The sequence below is a fragment of the Anopheles ziemanni genome, chromosome 2 (assembly GCF_943734765.1).
Source record: "Anopheles ziemanni chromosome 2, idAnoZiCoDA_A2_x.2, whole genome shotgun sequence".
NCBI classification, from domain to species: Eukaryota; Metazoa; Arthropoda; class Insecta; order Diptera; family Culicidae; genus Anopheles; species Anopheles ziemanni.
This window is the reverse complement of record NC_080705.1, coordinates 25,612,179-25,633,834: the sequence shown is the minus strand read 5'-3', so window position 1 is coordinate 25,633,834 and position 21,656 is coordinate 25,612,179. Positions and strand designations below refer to the sequence as shown.

General features: G+C 46.7%; 1 protein-coding gene across 1 annotated transcript in view; it reads right to left on the bottom strand.

Moving 5' to 3' along the window:
* LOC131293280 (serine protease filzig) overlaps window positions 1-21,656 on the bottom strand; it is a 38,417-nt gene that overhangs the window by 4,250 nt on the left and 12,511 nt on the right. Inside the window, exon 2 of the mRNA XM_058321361.1 lies at window positions 76-3,158. Within this exon, the coding sequence (XP_058177344.1) occupies window positions 76-3,158 (3,083 nt within the window). The remainder of the gene's footprint in view (window positions 1-75; window positions 3,159-21,656) is intronic.

Sequence of the window (21,656 nt, the reverse complement as noted above, 5' to 3'; positions counted from 1 at the left end):
TTTCAACTGATAAAAAGTGGAGTTGCTAACATTTTGTTGTGTCATGCAGGTCCCTGGCCGGTAGTCGCTGCGTACCTTGGTCGGTTTGCGCGTGGTCGTCAGCTGGACGGTGCTCAGGTCGGCGTCGGCCAGCGTCGGGCGGGTGCTGGGTTTGCGCGTCGGCCGCTTGGCCGTGGTGCCGGTGCGCACCGGCTTCTTGGTGGTCGTCGAACCCCCGGACGGTTTGGCCGGCGGTGGTTTCGGTTTCGAGGCGGGTGCGGCGGAGGACGATCCGCCGGTCGGTGGTTTCGGTTTGCCGGACGACGGTTTGGCCGGCTTCACGGGGGTATCGTTGGCGGGCGCCGGTTTGTTGAGTGTGGTGACGCCGGTCGTAGCGGTTGGCTTCGAGGTTGGCTTGGTGGAGTTGCTCGGTCGACGCACCTTCGTGGGTTTCTTCGAGGGACGTGCGGAAGGTTTCACCGAAGTTCCGTTTCCGGCCGCGGGGGGAGCATCGGCCAGGGCGGTCGGTTTCGTGGTCGGCTTCTTGGTGCCGGTGGTGGTTCCATTGACCGGCTTACGGTTTCCACTCGGACGCTTCTTCTTCTTCTTTGGCTTGGCCGTGGTACTGCTGGTCGCGGTTGGACTGGCGGAAGTACTCTCCGAAGCCGTGGAAGAGGGTGACGCGGGAACACCGGTCACGGGGGCCGGGGCGGTGGCAGTAAGGGTTAGGTTCTTGCGCTCCTTCAGAATCTGCTCGAGCTCCTCGAAGTTCCCGTTGAACGTCTGCACAATCTTGTTGACGAGCATGTTCACCTTGTCTTCCTCGCTGGCGGGCGTGCCGTAGAAGTCGTTCTGGATCTTGGTCACGTTCGTCATGGCGGTCGCGTCGGTGATGTTGAGGTTAGGGTTGCGCACCGGCGGGAAGTTGTTGACGTCGTCCGGAGTCGTGTAGAGCTCGTTCTTCATCGTGGACGCTTCAACGGGTGCCGGTGGTCCGTACGTCTGCAGAGATGGTCCAGCTGGAGGTACTCGGTTCAGCGACGGCGGTGGATAGGAAGCGGTGGCACCGTACGAAGGCGTCGGTCCATAAGGTGCGTACGTGGACGAGGCAAAGTTGCTGATCTTGTTGCCCCCATCGACGATGGTGTAGATCGCGGTCGAGGTAACGGTTCCATCCAGACCGGGTCGGCTCGTAGAACCAAAGTATCCCTCGTCTTCAAAGTCCGCCATGGAGGACAGGTACACTGGGGGTGTGTTTTCATAGAACCCTGGCCGGGAACTGCTCGGGCCAGCCGTTGGGGAAGAGGATGGCTTTCCGTTCCAGCTTGAAGACGTCACCAGTCCTACGACCGGCTTCGGGGTGATGTGTACCGTTGGCGATGGGTTATCGGAGGCACTCGCAATCTGGATGTAGTTCACGTTGGCCAGCGTTGAGGGATTTGTGTGTGAGAGCGTGGACGACTGTACGATGTACTCGGGAAGTTTGATCGTGGTGGACCCGGGTCGCTTTGTACCAATCGTCGTCACCTTCTTCGTGGGCTGTACGGAGGATATAGCCACCGTGGATCCGGGACGTGTCGGTCCCGTATAGTATCCGGCAGCCAGTGTGTCCGAGGTGATAAGTATCGGTCGCTTGGAGGTGCTGCTGGACGAGACGATGATCTTCGTCGGAGCCGGCCGGTGCGTTGATGAGGGAGTCGGATCAGCCTGCGGGACTCCACCGTAACCGGCGTTGTTTGTCAGCAGAGTTGCTTGCACTACCACCGGCTCCAGCGTTGGCCGCTTCGTTGGCTTCGGACTGTAGACGTAGCTGGTCGAGGGAACATTGCTCGTGGTGTGGGTAACCGTTGGTGCGTCCGTTTTCTGTGGCTTCGTGATATAGAAGCTCGTCGGACCGTACTTATCGTAGTCGATCGAAGGTGCGGTTCCGTACGTCGAGGGAGCAGTGGCCGTTTCGTACGTCGGTGCCTTGGTAGAGTTCGCAGCCGTCGGCTCGGTGTCGTACTGTGGTCCAACGCTGGAATCATTCAGCATCAAGATGATCGACTCGATCGAGGGCAGGTTATTCATCGAGACGGTTGGTTTCGTCTGTGTTTCGTTGTTCTTGGTGTCATTAGAGATGGTCTGCACCAACACGTACTGGCCACTGCCTTCGCTGGCAGGCGTTGGCGATGGTTTCGGGCGTGGCTTAAACTGTGGCTTCGGGTAGGTCACCTTGACGGGCTTAGCCGTGGCCGGTGGAACCTCCGGAACGGCCTGCGACGCCTGTGGAACTCCGGAGAAGTCGTTCGGGTTCGCGTAACTCTCATCCACCGTGCCGTGCTCGTTCAGCAGATCCGTTTCGGCTGCTGGATGTGTGATGTCACTATGGTCAAACAGTTGACTGTTCTCCTGGAAGATCTGATTCGCAATCTGCTGCACTCCAGCGGCCGTAATGTCGGTGCTTGTATCGGTGGAAATGGAAGGACCACTCTCGCCCGAGTTCCCCTCGCCGTACGAGTTCAGCAGCGAAGGCAACTCCGAGCTGTACACACCGTCCTTGCTACCGTACTGACCCTCGCCGGACTCCGTCGTCGAGGGGTACCCGAGTGAGGACAACGAAACGACCGGCTGCTCCTCACTTTCGGTCTTGATCTTGTTCGTCGACGGTGAGTACACGGACACCGCGCCGTTGGCCACGTCGTACTTGTTCACGCTGATACTGTTCAGCACAATGTCCTCGTCCAGGTCGTCGTTGACGATGTAGTTGTTGTTCTGGATCTTCGTGTAGGCCGGTTTCACCTTCTCACCGGCGGGGCGTGACTGGTCGCCCTGCTTCGTCGGTTCCTCCAGGTGCACCGGATCGTACACCGTCCCGGACGACATCTGGCTACCGAACTTTTCGTACTGACTCGCGATGGCGGAACTCAGCGAGGACTGGCCCGACTGCTCGGTGCCGTTCAGCTGCTCCATCAGCGGATCGTGTGCCAGCGAGTCCTTCGTCAGCGGTAGCTCACAGCACGTCCCAAACAGGAACCCGTCCATGCAGGCACCCACCACCTCGCCCTGCCGCTGGAAGCACTCGTGGTTGAACATACAAATCGTCGGCCCACGGCGTTCTGGCTCACGTTTCAGCAGCGACCGCGTAGCATTGCAGAACTTTGGCGTTATCCGGTAGCCACCGAACAGTTTGCGGCTCTCTGTGTGGGAAAGAGAAAAAAAGGAGGATATTAAAACGTTAGAAAAAAAATAGCATGAACTGAAAAAATTCTGCAGAGACATGCTAGAAACACTGGCATCAAAAGAGGGAAAAGGCTGTTGAAAACCTGTCACAACTTTGACCCGAACGATGACGCTGCATTTGAAGCAGCAATCACGGCGCGGCCAGAGCGCGGGTGAGTTGGGGGTGTACGTGACTTGAAAGGAGCACGACACGTCTAGGGCAAGTTTCGGGCCGTGACAGCCATCCCACCGGAGAAGTTCTTCTCATCTGCAGTGCCGCTGCTGCAGCGTAGGGTAAACAGTAAATTTTACTGCCATGTCGGCACTGGAAGGACCGAAAAAATGACGGTTGGAAAACATAACAAAAAAAAAAAAAAAAAATACACATCTCCCGGATGTTTCGCATTCACAGTTTCCAGTTCGTTCTACTTGTGTCCCTCGCATTCCCACCCCCCTACCTTCAGCCCGGAAGCGCGTTTGCGAAAGTATCGATTTTTCGTAGGCGTCGGAAGCGAAACTCGGATTGCATTTGCTATGGGTTGGTGAGTTTTTTTAGAAGAAATATAAAAACCAAATAGGTTAAAACGGAACGGGAAAATACGTACAGAGCATGCAGAAAAGGGTGTTCGTGTGGATTCGAGTTTGGAAACTTATCGTCCGGCGGAAGTAGTGGAAGTAATAGGATAGTTGAACGGTTTTTTATGCTGCAAAGCAACGGTAACATCGAAATTGGCCGTAGTTTTTGGATGAATGATATGGCAGGGAGATTATGGTCACGTAGAATATTGCTACATGTTCCATGGTGATGGTAATCGGTTACCAAAGCGTGGGAAGCTATTTTCGTTGGACACATTCGGGTTTTCGTCAGTTGTAGTTAGAATTATTAAAACTCTCCATGGATTGATGCAACTCCAGTCGCTTAAGTCGCTTTGATTTATGTCTAAGAGCGTAAAACACGGTTTTGTTGATGAAACTCACACACTTTACTGTGTGCTTTGGAAAAAAAGCTACTTTCAATCAGCTTGATAGGACAAAACTTTATTAAAACACATTTCGAACAACTATTAAAGATTGAAAACTAAAGAGAACAATTGAAGTTTAGTTTTTGAGCTTCAAAAATATGGAAGTTGATAATTTCTACTATTGTTGAATATTATTTGAACGTTGTTTGATTGATATTCCATTTATGATTTTTTTTCTTGAATTTGAACTTGCGTTTTTATGTTTTCCACACATTTTGTTAAACTATGTTGTCGAAAAACATTGTTTTTATTTTGAATAGACTTAAGAATGTATTTTTCAATGACTCGTCCACATGTTAAGTGGGTTATTAAACGTTATTGAAAGTAAATAGCTTAATTGTAGTTTCGGCACAAAACCTGACTTTTTATGAAGTTTTATAGTACAAAAGTCTTAGTTGCATAAACATTGAAGGAATATAAACTACAAGTTTATTAGTTTAGTTTAGGAGCAATCATAAATAGAATTTCTTCTTCTTCTTCTTTCGATATGCGAGTCGGGGTATATCCTCCTACGCTAAGTCGAACAATTTGTTCCCTTACACGTAATCAGAGGCGTACCAACTCTGTCCGAACTCCTATGAAGGGGCTCGTCCTTTAGGACCGGGAGGGCCGGCCACGGGAGGGATAATTCCTTCCGTTGTCAGGACACAAGAACTCGTGGTCCGCTTGATTGACTCAAACAGAACGAGATGTGCGGCAGCTAGGATTTGTCTGACCTGAGCTCCAGCTCGGCGTCACCACGCGGTCGTGCCGTAACCTTACTTTTCCGCTAACCCTTTCAGGAAACTTATGCACTGCTAACATCCGCTCTGATGCACTACCGAACTGAAACATATAAATAGAATTTAAAATCTCTAACACGTATTTCGCAACCATCGGTCGAAAATTATTGTTTAATGGATTCAAGGCAGGAGAATAACAACCCGGACTGGCCCTATTTATTTAAACATAACCAGATCCTTTTGCTGCTTATAAAAAAAAAAAACGATATCGTTAACCACAATCGTACGTGCCGCAATCGACAAACGTTCTATATTAATAAAGCACTCGTACGTAACAGGCAGCATGGTGTGGATGTGGATTGGTGAAAAGCTCTCCATGGAAAACCGTGCAAACGGCAGCCTGCGGATGCGAGGCGGAAGCGGATGGCGTATAACATTATCGTCTAGAATAATCCATGATGCGATATGTGGTCGCAGGTTTTTTTTCCCTCTTCCTTTTCCCTTCGCCGGCCTTTCCTTCCCCATGCGGGAAACAGGAAATGAAAGGTAAACGTTTGCCGAGGGAGCGTTACATGACCTCCGACCTCCGAGCATCGGTTGCTGCGTGTGGGTGGCGATGTATTGGAGCGACGTATTTGCCCAACTACGAGGCGTTGGGCGCTGTGGGTGGGCCGATGTGTGATTATCCTATTTTCCTCGTCCATCTCCGTTCACCCGCTTTCCATCTTGGTTGCGTCGTCGCTCGGGTGTTCGGGCAGTAAAAAGCACGACCCCTATTTGTTGAACCCTGACCCGCACGTGTGTCGCTCTGACGTCAGAGCAGCTCGGGTGTGGACGTGCCAAAGTGTCTGTTCGAATTAATTCGCCCCAGGTGGAGGTGCTTGAACAAGTTTACTCAGAAAACGTGTAAATTAAAGCGGGGTTCTAATGAAGTTATATCCGTTTTGTATTTTTCACCATACTTTAAGTTTGCGCTGCTTCATCACGTATCGATTTTGGGAGGCGTTTCTTTGGGATTTCATTTACCACGCTTCACATAATCTCGACATTTCTAGAAACTAATTTCCAACGAAGCGGTGTACAGATCATTTGTCTCCGCACGGTTGACACACGGTTCCAAAAGTCAAGGGCATGGGAATGGATAACGCTTCACACGCCGAGCCGACATTAGCCATTAGCGAACATGTTATCGATCAACGGCTTACGGAGGAGCCCCGAAAGCGTTCAATCGCGTGCCGTAGGGAACATGCTATCAATCCATCCCATGCACCTTTCCCTCGCATCGTTTTGCCCCGCGCGAGTGAGTATAAATTTCGCTCTCGGTGGAAAGTTTTGTGGGACCTTATATCCACCAGCTGGGGCTGCCGTGCGCTAATCCCACACCTTCGGTAGGCGTTTCGGGTGAGAATTATGTGGCATTGGTAAGCCATTTCCCGCCCTGCACGGCAGCTTACCATCATTGGCAGCCGAATGACTCCCGGGGAGTGCTGGCGTGCCGTTGATATGCTAAGTGCGAAAGTTCACATTATCTCGTTGCTCGAGCGCGAAGCAGGAGGGAGGAGCATCTATGCATCATTAATTTTGTCGTACAGCCGGGGTACTTTATGGCCGCGTTCGGGGTGAAAAGTGAAATCACGAATTAACGCACGAAAGTGACGAGATAAACGACCCGGCTGGGGGCTGCTGTTCGGGGAGTCGCCGGAATGATTCATAAGATGGAGATACTTTTAAGCGAAATGGATAAATAAAGATGTCAGGGTGGTGTTACAGCATCTTCGTAGATTGAAAGTGGAAATAGCAATGTTTTTGATTGAATATAAAAATCCTGAACCGTTGTTTATTTTCACAGAATTAAAAAAAAACCTTTTTTGAACAATCTGCTGATTGAGATAGAATAAAATTCTAGAAAAGTAGAGAATAATTGAAAATGCAATCTAAAAAGTGTTCTAAATAAAAATACCGTGGTTTCGCCTGAATAAAATTCATGTTTGCATAACACGAGCGGTTTTGATTGAAAACAGTTTAAAAACAGTAGGTTAAAAACCGAGCAGGTTAAAAATGTTTAATGGTTGTTTGTAAAATGTATATTTATAAGCATTTTTGAATTTTTCTATATACAAAACATTACTCTGTCTTTATCTCTTCTAACTAGTCTCATAATCAAAGCACTCGCCATTGGGATGCTTATCAGCACTTTCGAAGCATATTCAGGTAGTTGAGAACATACATAATCTATTTCATTTATATGAAGCCAAATATTCCAAATCATTTGCAACTCTTTGGTGTTTCGTTAACAAAAACTAAATTGGATATTTTCTTTTCCAATCTTACTATTTTCTTCTCTCCGTTCTTATATATTCCTTTCCATACTTTCCATTCTTACTTTTCGAAAAAGCCATTACGCCTGAAAGTCGTGGAAAAACGAGAAATTATAGTGTTTTATGTGAAAATAGTTAGCTTTGACTGAGATACTGAGGATAATCAAGGTGCAATGCATCCGTGTTAATTTTATTTCATTTGGAAAAACCTATTTTGTTTTATTTTGTATTCATTTGAATCATCCTCCGGGAGTTTGGAAAGATTTTAATCTCCGACTCTAACACGGTTTTCATTAATTCAAAATGGCACCAGTCATAATATTATTGCGATGTACGACCCTCCTGGTGTACCTGCATCCATTTGGGGATTAGGCCAGGTGTTCTAGACGTCGGAACGAACCTACGTTGACCTGGATTTTGCTTCATTAGTCCGCTCGTTGCTCGGGGTTCGTTCGTGCACGTTTCAGGATACCATTGTACGAGTCCACCCGTACGAGATGGCTCTGAACCACCCACACCGCCCGTAACACGGTTCACACCTCTGCAGTGTGGCCGTGTGTGGTGTTGATCTAATTTTCATTTTCATTCCAACCATTTCTCTCGAGGTGCACAAACGCTTGGCTGGGTTTGCCTTTTCTGCCGGGTTTTAACGTACCGTACCGGCAGGCGGTTTGCACATTTGAACGGTACCTCGGCTCGGCCGTGATCTGTCTTCATCTGCAAATCCCAGCCGTATAATCTCTCCCGGCCTAACTGTCCTTGGTTAGGTTAGTCGAGGCCTCGACTATGTCGTCGCCTCGCACAAGCACCATCCTTCCTCCAACCTTAGAGTTAGTCCTTAGAGCTAATCAGCGAGTCTGGAACGAGGTGTGGCGTGCACAATGAAAAGAAAAATCTCTCCCAGGACATGGACCGGTGCAGCCTGTGAGTTCGGCCTGCCGTTGTTTTGCCACTTTCGGCAGCGATGTTCATGAATAAATATGTGTGTAGTACCACTTTGGCCATATTTCTCCCAAAAGCGAATAGTGAACGAAGGGCAAACAATTGGGTGCTGATGAGCCAATTGCCTTCAAATGCCTCTTGGGAAACTGCCGACATTTGAATAGAAATCGATGGGCTGAGGGTAGTCGGAAAAACTGGCAAAAATATTTTCCAAGGACCTTCACCCTCACCTTTTGGCTTGGTGCCAAACTTCCCATTTCCCGGGGAAGACCTTTCGCAACGCCTTCCAAAACATTCCGTGGCATGAGCATTCGCCGAAAAATGGTTGTTTTTCGCGAGATAAGTCTTTCTTCCGGAATCAAAAACTTATCTCTTCGTTTTCGACTACGGCTTGGAGAACACAAGGCGTGATGATGTTGGGATAAACACACACACACACACACAAACGCGCACAAGAGATCTGGGGAAAAATGATAAAGTGGATTATCATTTCAGTGCGATATCTTCTGACGGTTAATTATTATTCATTTGGAGCGATTCGTTGGAATTGTCGGAACGATGCTTTTCCGAGTAAGACATTTGCTGTACGAAGAAGACACGATTCAGTTTGATTATGTTTATTAACAAACTCCGTTGTTGAAGAAGTTATTTATTTGGATGAAAACGGTTCGCCGCGAGTTTTCCACCGCAAAGTGGCGTTAAGATTAACTTCTTCGGAATTGTTCCGAATGGGAAGGTTGGGAGGACTTTCCCCGGGGGTGAATCCGACAGTTTTCAGCTACATTTTATGTCAATTACCGTGCAGTTTAAGAACACACGCAAACACTCCCGTACACACACACACGCGGCATTGATTGAATCATGGTCTATAAATTATTGAAATTAATGAGAAAAGTATATCAAGCGCAGCGTGCAAGCTCTATTAATCATCCTCCTGCACGGGTCCTTCCGTTGGCCCGTCTATTCAGGGGTCCATGTTTAACCCAGTCCCAGGGTGCTAAACAACGAACAAAGACGCTCACCCGCAGATGGAAAGTAGTAATTAAGGATAAAATGCTGATATAAAGATATTAAACGAAGTTAAAGAGCCTCACAATAAATCAAACAGTTGCTTTCATACCCCCGGGTGCTCGCGCCGTTTCCCCTTGGCCGCCGGCCCGGGCCGCCGTGGTAAATTCGTAATGGGTCTCCCAAAACGATCCCCACTTAAAAACCCGAGCCACCGACGCCTTTCGGGCCACCGCCCGGCAGAACCATTAATCATTCGGGCGTAATTGGGCCAAGGGTTCACAGGTTGAAAAATCGGACCAATTCTCGCCCGGGAGTCCGAGTACACTAATGTAGCACATATGTTCTCGATTCGAAGCCGAGCTGGAGCACAACAGAACAAGGATGGGAAAAGTGCACCATCACCGATTGGTGTCGTTGCGCCGGGCTCAAGGATGAAGAGATGCTGTTTTTGAGAGCGACATGTGGTATTTCTTTCGTTGGCGCAGACAACGCCGGACAGCACCAACGTTCCCATTCTACTCCAACGAAGGCGCAGAATGGGAAATAAACAAACATGCTTTCGGGCACTGAGAATGATTTTTCATACTGACGAATGAATGGGAAATTTGTTATACCAGCGTCCGGGTGTCGTTATTACCGCTCGTTCCACGAAGGGAAGCAAAACATACGGTTTCGGTTTGAGTTAGTCCATTCTCCCGGGCCCGTAACAAGTTTTGGAAGGATAAAAAACAGGAAAGCACCATGTCAGCAGACATTTTTTCGGACATCGTGCTGTGCCTATTCTCGAGGCTGGTGGAGAAAGGCGGTGTGAAGGTGGAAACTGTCCTGAATAAAAGATACCTTTCCACAGTTTCCCCCGAATACTTCTTCATCAGGCGCACGGTTTCGGCGAAGAAAAAGCGAACGTACGTCACGATGGCGACTACACGGCCGGTGAATTTGCGATGATGCGGAAAATTACTCCACCCAGAGCCGCGAGCTTTGTTTTGTTGGCTCCACGCCGGACACTGTGTCCCAGCATTTTTTTTTGTTAGTTTTTTTTTTAGGATTCGGCGGAATGAAGACTTTACAGCAGACAGAAGATCCTGCCGGACGGGGGCTTAGTCACGTTCGAAATTAATGCCGTGATAAACACCATGACGTAAAATAATAACGCTTTCGCACCAGGCGTCGCGAGTGGGTGAGATATTTCGGTACGCCAGCATGTTTTCCCCGGTTGATTTTCATTGCTTTCGGCGGGCGGTAAACTTTGGTTGGAATGGTGGATTAAATTGTGCACATAAACAAATTTTCTTCGCAAACAGAGTATACGAAAGGTTTTGTTTTAAAATGTGGCAATCATCTAGGATATGTCCGGGGGTGTAAAATATGGATCAAACTTTTCTGAATACCGAAGAAAAATGTTCTAGATGGCCAACATGTCAGAGTCTAAGACAGGATTTATTCAAAATTTAAGAACGTGTTAAAAATGCCAAATTCAATACAAAGTATTTTCTTCTGATAACCTAAGAAAATTGATCTAGCAAGGTGGCCTCTAGATTGGTAATGTTGTTCGCCACATCGAAAGCACCTGAAAATCTCTGGTTGATGGTGAAAATTGCCTTTTTTAATTTTCTTCTAACTCAGGTAGAATTATGGCAATCTTTTACAACAGATCAAAATTTAAAAAATCCTCTGAACTTTGACGGAACTCCAAACCTTAGCTTGATGGTGAAAGTATCATTAAGAATTATCAACTATTACATTATATCTTTCACTTATTTTCAAGATAGTTCATTATCAAACAACGTAAAAAAACAGAAATACGCGATGAATTATTTCATTCATACTTAAAATTGATTAAACTATTGTGGTTGTCCAATATCACTTAGGTTAGATGATTGTCGTAAATTTAATTCTTCTTAGTTCTCTCTTTCGTCAGTAATCTTCGCACAATAGAGCTCAATTAATTTCCTAAAGATCGCATCATTGGAATGTCAGATTTGTAGCAAGAACAACACACTTCTCCAGTCAAAACATGGCTACCAAAACTCGTTTCGTTCGTTCTCCGCTCGGCCATCGCATTCCATTCATTCGTCAGATTATCTCCGACACTTCTAGCAACCCACTTGGCCCATTCCACTGCCACAGACAACATCAACCCCCGGATAACCTTGACGGTCGTCCCGGTCCCGTGCGGGAAGCAGAGAAAACAAACTGTCGCTGTAGTTTTTCGATGCCACTTCGGGCTCATCCCAAAACATTCGCGCTCGCGTGACGTTTTGAAGCGGAATTGTTCGGTGGCTTTCTCTTTTTTCCCGTCATTTCTTGCTCTGTTTATTTTGCTTTCCGTCTTCGGCGCACGCGAGATCCATCGGAGCTCGCCGTAAGAAACGATTCGAAAAAGAAGAAAAAAAAACAACAATCACCCACACAATAGCGCGGGGCACGCGGATAAGACGATGATCAAAAATAAAGAAAAAAGGTGATCATGATCGCTGATCGTGGGTTATGAGTCGCCCGATACTGGGGCGGGGCTGGGGGTCGGGGGCGGCAGCTCAAAACACATAATTGATGATAAACACACCGCCGTTGGACGCCTGTTTTCCCCGTGACTTAGATTTTCGCGGTCGGCTTACGCCGTTCCGACGTTCGGCAACTCCCCGGATCGGAAGTTATAAATTAACTCGCGAAGTGCCACTTCCGTTGGTCATCGTGGAAACGTGGTCACTCATCGTTGGTGGGTTATTCTTTCACCTTTCTCGCCCTTGGTGGAACAGGGAGCTTTTCTGTTTCCGCACGCTTCTGGTTTATGTTTTGCCTCAACTTGGGTGTTCGGGAAGTAGACGTGATCAGTTTCATGTTCGAAGAAGAAAACAAAAGCTGGAACGTAAGCAGGTGTGAACACGGGGCAGAATGAGAGCGTCGAACGTTGCTGTTTTTAGTTGGTAAACCCTTGAATGACTTTTAGAAAGGTTGGTTACTTTGGTTGTCAATGTTTGCTATATTTCTTAAAATGTGTCTATCTTTTCCGAAAATTAGGCACTAGTTCCTCCTTATGATGTCATTCAAAATATGGTTTAAGCTTTAAAAACAGTATTATGTCGTCATTCACTCCTTAAACAAAAAACTCCCAAGAGAGAGGATTTGAAAATTAGCCCAACACACTTACGTTATTCTATTCACACATTCCTCATGGCCGTCTTGAAGAAAGGTGTGATAATTTCGTGTGGCTTTGTGCTTCCCTTTGGCTCACGTACACTCCTGCAAGTACCCGACTTGCACGTGTGTGTCGCTGTGGTTGGTCTCTGCTGGACCGTCGGATATGGAATATGACTCTCCAGCTCCCCCGTCTCCCGCGTCGCCCCGCGAGTGTAATGTAAGGCGCCGCGGCGCCTCGCTTGGCACCATATTTGGGTCACATTTTGGTCAAAAGTGGAATAACTCACGCGCCGAGTGACCGAGTTACTATCAGTGCGTTCGTGCGTGTATCACTCCCGCGTCCCAACCCCTTCCCCCACCCCCCGTCGTTTTGGGCGGTGGGCTTGCCCAATCCGGAAAAGCCTTTTCGACAACCGGGAAAAGCCCGCCGGACGACTAATTGGGCCAGTGCTGAAATTTTCCAACCCAACCCCATCGACGTCCCCATGGCCGCCGCAGGGTGTCCGGTAGCATAACCGTTTCCCTGATGTCGATCCCCACCTTCCGAACTCCCTCTGCCCATCGGTTTCGGTCCCGGACGGTGTCCGACGCATCGTAATGTTTAACACCTTGCTTGCGTGGAGGATGGGACCGATATGAATAAATTAAACAGTGATTCGACTAATTGGGCTGGACGCAATTAAAACTGCGCCGCGTGTGGTTCCGGTAGAGGCTTTCGGATAAGCTCCACCCGGGTTCGCGGGATTGGATGTGATTATCTGACACTAGAGATAAAAATGGCACCGGTGGGGCTTCGAAATTATCCCGGCAATAGTTCCGGCGCCTCCCGGGAGTTTGCGGGAATCGAACGAACATGATTGGAGAATGTTTGACAAATTCCATCACCGGTGTGGATTAGTTTGCTCCGTATGAAATTTTAATGTCACTCGGTTGCATAAACCAATCAATAGTCAACTTCCAACGACACGCTCGGTACCTTTCACGATAGTTCGTTATCTCGATGAAACTTCGTTTGTTTATTTATTCATCATGGCTAAACCAATCCGAAAAGTTCCAATTAATTAACTGAATCAGGTTTGCTGTTAACCAAGCTGGCAGCTGTTGCCGAGAATCTTATTGATACTGCATCCAACACGTTCGACGCTCAGAACTAAATTTCTACCAGTAGCGGAGCATTCTAACTGTGCTTCTAATGAACACATTCGGGCTTTATATTACCATAAAATTGATCAATTATGTTCTTTTTTATTTCTGTTGTTGCCGGCTAGAACCTTCTTTGCGCCCAATCCAGTAACCTAGATTCCCGGGTCCCGTTCTGGGTCACCTCCGATGAGATTTAAATGATTTTTCATTTAAATTGAGAACGAAGCGGGCTGTTCTAGCCGGAAAAGCTCCGTGTTATCACAACGGTATCCGGTACGCTCTCGCGGGGAAGGCCCCGAATGATTAGGCTTTCGGTCATATTCTTCCAAGCGTCGGTCCGCTGCTTGGCAGGGCGGCCGATCGATCGGTTTGATTAGAGGCGATCGCGCAGGTAGTCCAGCATTCCGGCGCTACGGGACTTTCCGTGGCGTCGGCCTAGCGGTACACGGACGGGGCCGATCATAAACGGATGTTTTTTTTTTACCCGCTCGCCGGCTGCCCGTCTGCCCTCTCGAATGAAGTTGTGTAACCGTAGGAACGGTGGAGTTTGGTTTTCGATGCCCAACCCCATTGACCATTGGGGAATGAATAGGAATAGGGATTTCGCCCCCCTTTTTTTTGCTTGTATTCGCCGAGCAGCAACATATTAGAAGCAAATAAGCGTTTTCATGTTCAGTATCATACCGTATTGTATCGATGTCTGTTACTTCGAATGTTGAGTGGAATTGTTTGGTAGAAATGAAAATCCAAAACAATGAGTGGAACTGTTTTGGTTGAAATGAAAATAATATACTCTTTTTTAGCAAACTTATTAGTAGAACACAACACCATCATCAACATCACAATTTTCGGGTAAATAACTTATCTTTTAATTTTTAAAAGAAAAGGCTTAAATCGTTTTTTTCAATTGTATTTCAAAAGAAATAAATTTGGGAATAAAAAGCAGATAAACATGAACTGGCTCACTTATTTGCAACAATGAAATGCGATGGCTAATTAGGTTAGTTATACTTATTTATTTACATTTTACAATAGTTTTGAAATAACTTATTGTTTTTGACCTGTTTATCACGTAAACAAATTTACAATGGATTACAGGAATGGGCAAGAATTAAGAAAATGTTTACTAATTCAATAATTTGTAATACAAACAACGGTGTTAAGCATTGTTACAGTGTCCTTTTTTTTAAAACGCAATTATTTTATACGAACAATCATTACGAAATTTGATAGGTTTATAGATTCAATTTACATCATCATAATGTTTCTTCTTTTATCCTGCTTTGATAGACATTTGAAGCTAGAATATTACTTTTTGCACTGATAACAATTATTGCTTTTTCGAATGAAATCTGTTTTAGTTGGAAAACAGTTTTCGTAAGTATAAATATAATTCGTTTACAATTTCAGTCCAGGCCAAGATTAATCTCATCCATTCGGAACGGTAGCAAAGTGCGAATCTTTAAATTGACCGCAGATTGTTCTTCCCTTTTTTTTTCTTCCCTCGCCAACTTCCGTTGCATTCTTTTTCCCCCGCCTGCAATCAGTGCCTGCGCTAATGTCGGCCTTAATGACCGAGTTATCGAAATTATGACGCCGAAATTACACACCGAGCAATCAATCGAACCGTAAAGCTGGTGCGCGTTCTGGAACAACAGAAGCAAAATAACCGAAGCGGGCGCTAAATGTTCTTGAGCCCCGTGAACCTGAATCGTTCTCGCGGCGATTACCGTTTTTGAACCGCTTATGGAACAGTCCGGTGCGCCATCGGAAGTGAGGGCCTCTGTTCGTACTTTAATGGGTTATCTTAACGGTGGGAAACAAGCAAAAGTTCTCCGCGAACGCGCGAAAACCCATCAAAACTGGCGAGAAAAATGGGCCACAAGAGAACCTCCTGCTTCTGCATGTGTGTGTGTGTTTTTTTTCGTGTGAACGAAAACTTCTTGGCCGAACGCAGGTGTGATAATTTGCAACCATACCCGGTTTCTTCCCGTCCAGCCGACAAATGAGCCATCGGGGGTTTTTTTTTGGCGTGAATTAGAAATTTAGAGTCAACGCATCACCCTCTCCTCCCGGTGTTTCCACCCGCCCAACCCACCCGAGTGTTTTCCACCCGAGGGATCCGCATCGATGCTTATGATTCGACGCTTTTCTAGGTCACCCGCATCGCGACGAACACGCAGACGACGAACGGCGCGCGACGGTTGGAGAAGTAGTTGAAAGTGAATATCATTGAATTGAAACGGGACATTTGATGACATATCGTGAAAGTTTCCAATCGCACGTCGCGCGTGCGGGCGAAAAAAAAAGGGAGCAGTGCCTTCGGTTGGGAGTTGCTTTCGATTCCACCATTGAAAGTTTAGCATTTTGCGAGCTTGGTTGTAACGTCATTTGCAGTGTAAAAATCAAGAACAGAAGCGAACTACAAATAAACTACATTCCAGAAATCTTTCGGGAGGGATGAATACATTTGATTGCCGCATTATTCTTTCATGCCAACGCAATCATCATGTAATGTTCTTGACCCGATTCTGAAGCACGGGTTTTGAAGAGAGCAATCAAGAAGCTCCTCGATTGAAGGTGAATCGCAGTTCTTCTAGCTTCCTCTTGGATGCCGCATTTTTTATGGCATCAAGCTGCGTCTCGTTCCTTCCTGAAGAGCTTATCTTTGGAAGGTTTTTATGTAGTTTCTCTATTTTTAGGAGTCAGAAACATAAAAAGACACGATGGAATAATCGGTACGTTACTTCGAGAAATATGTAAATTAATGTTGTTCCCGCCACGGTCGATCTCGATTTCGATTTCGAAAATGATCGTCAAACATCACCTCATCAGGTTGTTGTAAGACCGCGCAGGGACGTCCCGGCAGGTGGCTTGATTGTTGACGTGTTGATGTGTTTGTCAAAGACGAGCCGAACACGGCGAATGCGATCGACGCATCGATAACAGACTCGCGAGATCATGCTGCACATATGTTCCACTTGGAGGCCATCGTGTAACCGGACGGGTGGTTGTTTGTGTGCACGCGGAGAGTACCACGGGCCGCCCGACTCGTATTCCCGTTATGTCCTGGATTCCTCTCCACCCGGTTTTACTCGGCTCGAATGTACGCGAATGTGGGACAGCAACGGCCGGGGCACTTCGCGGAGGGGCAAGTTTGTGTGCATCCCCCCAACACGGACGGCCCTTTCCTCCAGACGCAACGCACATAAGGTGGCACATTGCGATGCGTTTGACACCGCGATTACATTGGCGACCGCGGTCAAACCTGGTGGAAAAGCGGGGAGTTCCCGGAGCGGGGCGGGTTTTATTCGAGGCACGAAGAAGGAAGACCCTCGCCCGCCATGACCATCCGCGTTGTGTGCGACTCCCTTGATAAACAGTGATCCGCTTCGGTTTCGGTTCGTTACATTCATCACGGGAACCATCGCTTGTCACCAGGGTTGGTTGTGGAGTCGAAAGCCTTCCTAAGCAGGCCGAGCCCTGCACTCCCGAGAACTGATTGACATTGGCTCCTCGACCGTGCACGCAAATCAATGGACAAGACTTTTGCAGAAGCTTCGTCTTTCAGCTCCGGAGGGATAATAAATAGTCTCTAGACTCGTTCGGTACCATCAGGAGGAGAACTCCAAAGAGTCAACAACTTGTTAGGAGCTTCTGTTATGCGACACTGTCTATTAAAATGATCGTCATGTCGGGGACTTACTGCGGGAAGAAAACAAAGCAAGCACTGAGAGACCAACTGTCATGCATCAAAGATCGGTTCTTACTACTTGAAGACAATTCGTATTCCGTAAGACACGCTGGAGAGTTCTTCTGGGCAATAATGTTCTTTTGTTCCACTGAATCATAAGCTGACTGACAGATGCAAAGGGAATTGAATATCATTTCAACTTACACATTACTTGAAGGCTCTTGGGGTTGGATTTTCTAACTCACCTGAAAAGACAATAAAAGAAACAAAACAGAGTTAGACACATTTCAAAGGGAGTTAAAATAATATAATTTTTTCTTGTTTCACTCTTCTGTTTTGTTATAAAATGGCTCTTTTCTCAAAAGGATTCCTTTTTATGTACATGTTGATTACCGGGAACTACCTTTTTCACGAAAATTGTCTCCCACTTGACGTTTGCCATTTCACCACTTCCCGATGACGCAAACGAACCCGAACTTCGACCCTTCCCGTTACGAATCAAACTATTTTCAGACAATAAATTTTCAATCGCAATACAAAAAACCCAGCAGGGGAATCGCACGGAGCATAAAACAACAAAGCGTGCCAAAGTTTTTTTGCCAACCGATGAGCCACCATCTATGAGGCTTCGGTGTTCAGTTGCGTTTTTCTGCTTTGCCTTTTTTTTTACAACCCCGTTTACAGCCCATCGGGCGAAGCCATAAAATGGTACGGAAATAATAATAATACGACGGCACAAGGCCCAGAAGCGTCATCGATCGTCGCTTCTCGTCATCGTTTTTCTGGTTAATTTGACAACCGGCTCCTGCCGGGACACGCTCCGCGTTTCGTCGTTATGATTATTTTTACATTTTTCGATCACGCTTTTACCGAACGCGGTGTAATTGGCTGGGGAAAAGCAATCGGAAGACGGTGAAAACACCGAAGACCCACGCTTGCCACGGGTTTGACGTGCACAATGTTGTTGTTTCCGAACAAAGGAAAAGTACAATCTGCGAAACAGGATGCTATCTCCGTCGGCGGAGATCCGTGTTTCGGAGGAGGAACCCCGAGAGCCTGGCAAGGTGCAGCGAGAGCTTCCTTTGCGGGCTTTCGTTCCGGTTCCGGTTACGTTGATGGGTTGATGCTACCGAAAATAAAAATCCATAAAAATGTTGGCAGAATTCCTCACCGCACCGCGCCGGCAACCGGAGCATCGAGCTCATCGTGAATGCATAATGAGTCCCGATTTGGTCAGGTGTCGGCCAGGGCACAGAATAAACTTTTGCGAGCCATTTTGAAACCGTGCCATAAAACTTTCCCTCTCTTCGTGACGCGGACCAACGTTGGCCGATGGTGTGTGTTATTGGGAAATGGTAATTCCGCGAAAAGGCCGTCAATTGACCGGTTCGCGAAATTTACGACCTTTCTGAGGGTGTGCAAACAGGAATCGGGCTCCACACGATGATTTCATGTAGGATAATGTTTTGTTTGCATCCGGTAAAGGTTGTTTTGGTACGTGGTTAAAAATATCCTACCACAATTTTTTTCTTTTATTTATAATTGTGCAAAATGTAAAGGAGCTCACAAAAACACGGTAAAGGATTTATTTATTTTCACAAAATTTCGATGCATGACACACATACAAGTAGCATTAGAAAAAAGGCTTTTGGAAACATTGGAAAGTCATGCAAATACGGAAAGTTATTAGAGTAAAATTTAAATTTCTTGGTTCGATTTTTTTCGAATCAAAACATCAAAATGGAAAAGAAAACCACATTTGAAGGAATGGAATAGTTAATTTTCAGTTTTCTCTTTTTAAAAAAGTTTAGATTGGATGCATCATTGGTTAAGGTCATAAGAGCATATTTTTTCATCATACAGTCTGTTTAAATTAAATTTATTTTAATATTTTGGTGAATCCATTTCCACTTTGACTAACAGTTAAAAAAACAAAAGAAGCGTTGCAATTAAAACAAGTCCAGAAGAGAAAATATTGGTTTTACTAGTACATTTAAAATCCTGAAAAACATTTCCAAAACTGTGTTTACATCAATCAGAAGGTAATTTTGTTTTGTAGATTGTAGGTGAAAGGAATTTATACTTGATTTGATGACTTGACTTGATACTTGATACAAGTTTTATGTAGATAAATAGACTATAGATACTTTTGCTACTTACAATTGCCCTAAACGGGGTACTCTTAATCATTTAGTGAACTATCTAATTGATTAGAAACAACTATGATCGGATTCTTTTCCCACGATTTATGTTTCCATTGTCTGACAAACATTGGTAGCGAAAGAATTTAATGGAGCGAAAGGAAAAGCGAGCGAAAATGCATCCGTGTGGAACCTGTTTGGCTCCATTTAATCCAAGCAACCTCCTTCCTCGAACCTCGAGCACAACAATGTAAGAAGTTTTACTTTCGGCACTAGAAAGCACCGAGCGGTAGAATGGTGGCCGCCAGATGAACAATACAGAGGAATCAAACGCTTCGTTCCCTTTTTCCCGAGCGAAAGAAGGCGGTGGTGGTGCTTTCGACGTTGGCCTGGCACAACGTTTTCCCGGGACGATCAACTCATGCGCACTGGAACGTGGGATTCACTTTCGGGCGCCATCGCACCGAGTGGAGGAAAGTGAATTTCGTCAAGGCGGTGGCTGGGGGGGCAAGAACTGGAACGAAACGAACTAGGTCCCGGATTGTTCCAGTTCGCTCCCGTTGCAGTAATGCTCCCGCGTGCGGCGGGGAAAGTGGGCAAGCGAGCCGGGAAAATTCGATCGATAACCATGATCGTGATTGCATCTGCTCACGAGTGGTACCATTTTAATGCACGAAATCGGCCAGAGAAAGAAGAGTTTAAAAACCGATCAACCTCTTTCCGCAATCGTTACTTCACGCAATCCAATCAAGATGGACTTCATTTCTGGTTCGTTTTCCGCTTCGCCTCCGGGGAAAGTGTTATTAATGAATTGGAGATGACTTTTATCGATACAAATCTGGCACTTTCATCATTAATTATTATTATTCAATCCCCGGTTGCAGGAACAACGGCACGACGGATGGGACGATGTGTCCGTTAATGGGCGTCCGCGCTGATTTTCAATTACGGTACGGCACGCTTGCGATATCCGATCCACAAAGGCGCAGTAATTACCATTGACGACACACCATTAACCTGTCCGAATAAAATGAATGTTACTGCCAGGGAAAACCGCAACCACGATGGCCGCTAATTTCCACCGTTGCTTAGGGCGAGCGAATTGAATTTAACTGCTGTCGAATGTGGAGCAAACGATTGCACCAAACAATCCGGCTGCACCGCTCCAAAACGGTGGAACACGTCGTTCTTACATCGCACGGGAGTTTGATCGTTCACCGGAACCGTACCGGGGGGGAGAGCTCGGGGTGCTTGGTCGGCGGTGGCCCGATGGGAAACAAGCACACAGTTGCCTTTAAGGTCGCCCTTGCGCCGCGACGTTTTGTGAGCGACTCGATGGTGCAATCAGCGCTAAAGAACACCGGCGCTATAAAACTCATATAAACCTGGCGGAGACGGGGAGCAGCGTCCAACGGCGGTATAAGGTGGACATTCCAGGCACGAAAACCCACCCAGCAGGGAAAGGAAAACAAAGAACATCCCAAAAGAAGTGTGTGTTGAAATAGAGGCAAAACGTAAAATACCGCACGGTTGTCGTTTCGAGCTGGATGGATCCATGTCGAGGCATTAAATTTTTATGCCTCAGAAGAGCCGCTCCTGGCCGGCTCCCCGAGGAGTCCGGTCGGAAAAGTGGAAAATCACCCAATCCCACGAAACACAGCGGTTGACAAACTACAGCGGCCTGAAGGTTGTTCCGTTTTGGGCTTCTCCAGCTTGGCTCCGCTTGGGATTAGCTTCTTTCCGGTCCGGCGGGAACCGTTGGAGTGGTACGAGACGACATGACAGTCAGTTAGTCAGTCAGTAAGTCAGCGGGTCGAGTCGGTGTTTCATTCCTCATCGCTTCCCTTCATTTGTCTCTCTCTCTCTTTTCTGCGTTGCTCTGCGGATTTTTCCATGTAACGCTTCATACCCACGAAAATTCGGGTTGGGATTGATTTGACGGTTTATGATTTCGGTCATCCGCGGTGATGTAGGTTAGTGAGACGCTGCACTCCTTCGCATCGCGGGCCGCGCGGACAGGTGAGGGAGTTGAGGCAGGAGTTAGTTGCGTGGTGTATTTTTTGTTTTGTTTTTGGCGCTCCCTTTACGAGTCAGTGACGATCGGTGGCATGTGGAAAAAAGAGTTGCCCAGATTTCTATTTTTCCCAAGGGTAAATGAAAGCGAAATTGGTTTCGTTGGTTCGTGGATGAATCATAGTGTTTTTCCAAACTGAAAATAATGTAGTACCGTTTGAGGATAACGAGGGTGCCTTCCAGCGGAAAATTATTTCTGGTGTTCTCTTCATGTGATTAATTTTACCTGCTTTTATGTTGCTCCTTAATTGACTGCATGATGGTGTGCT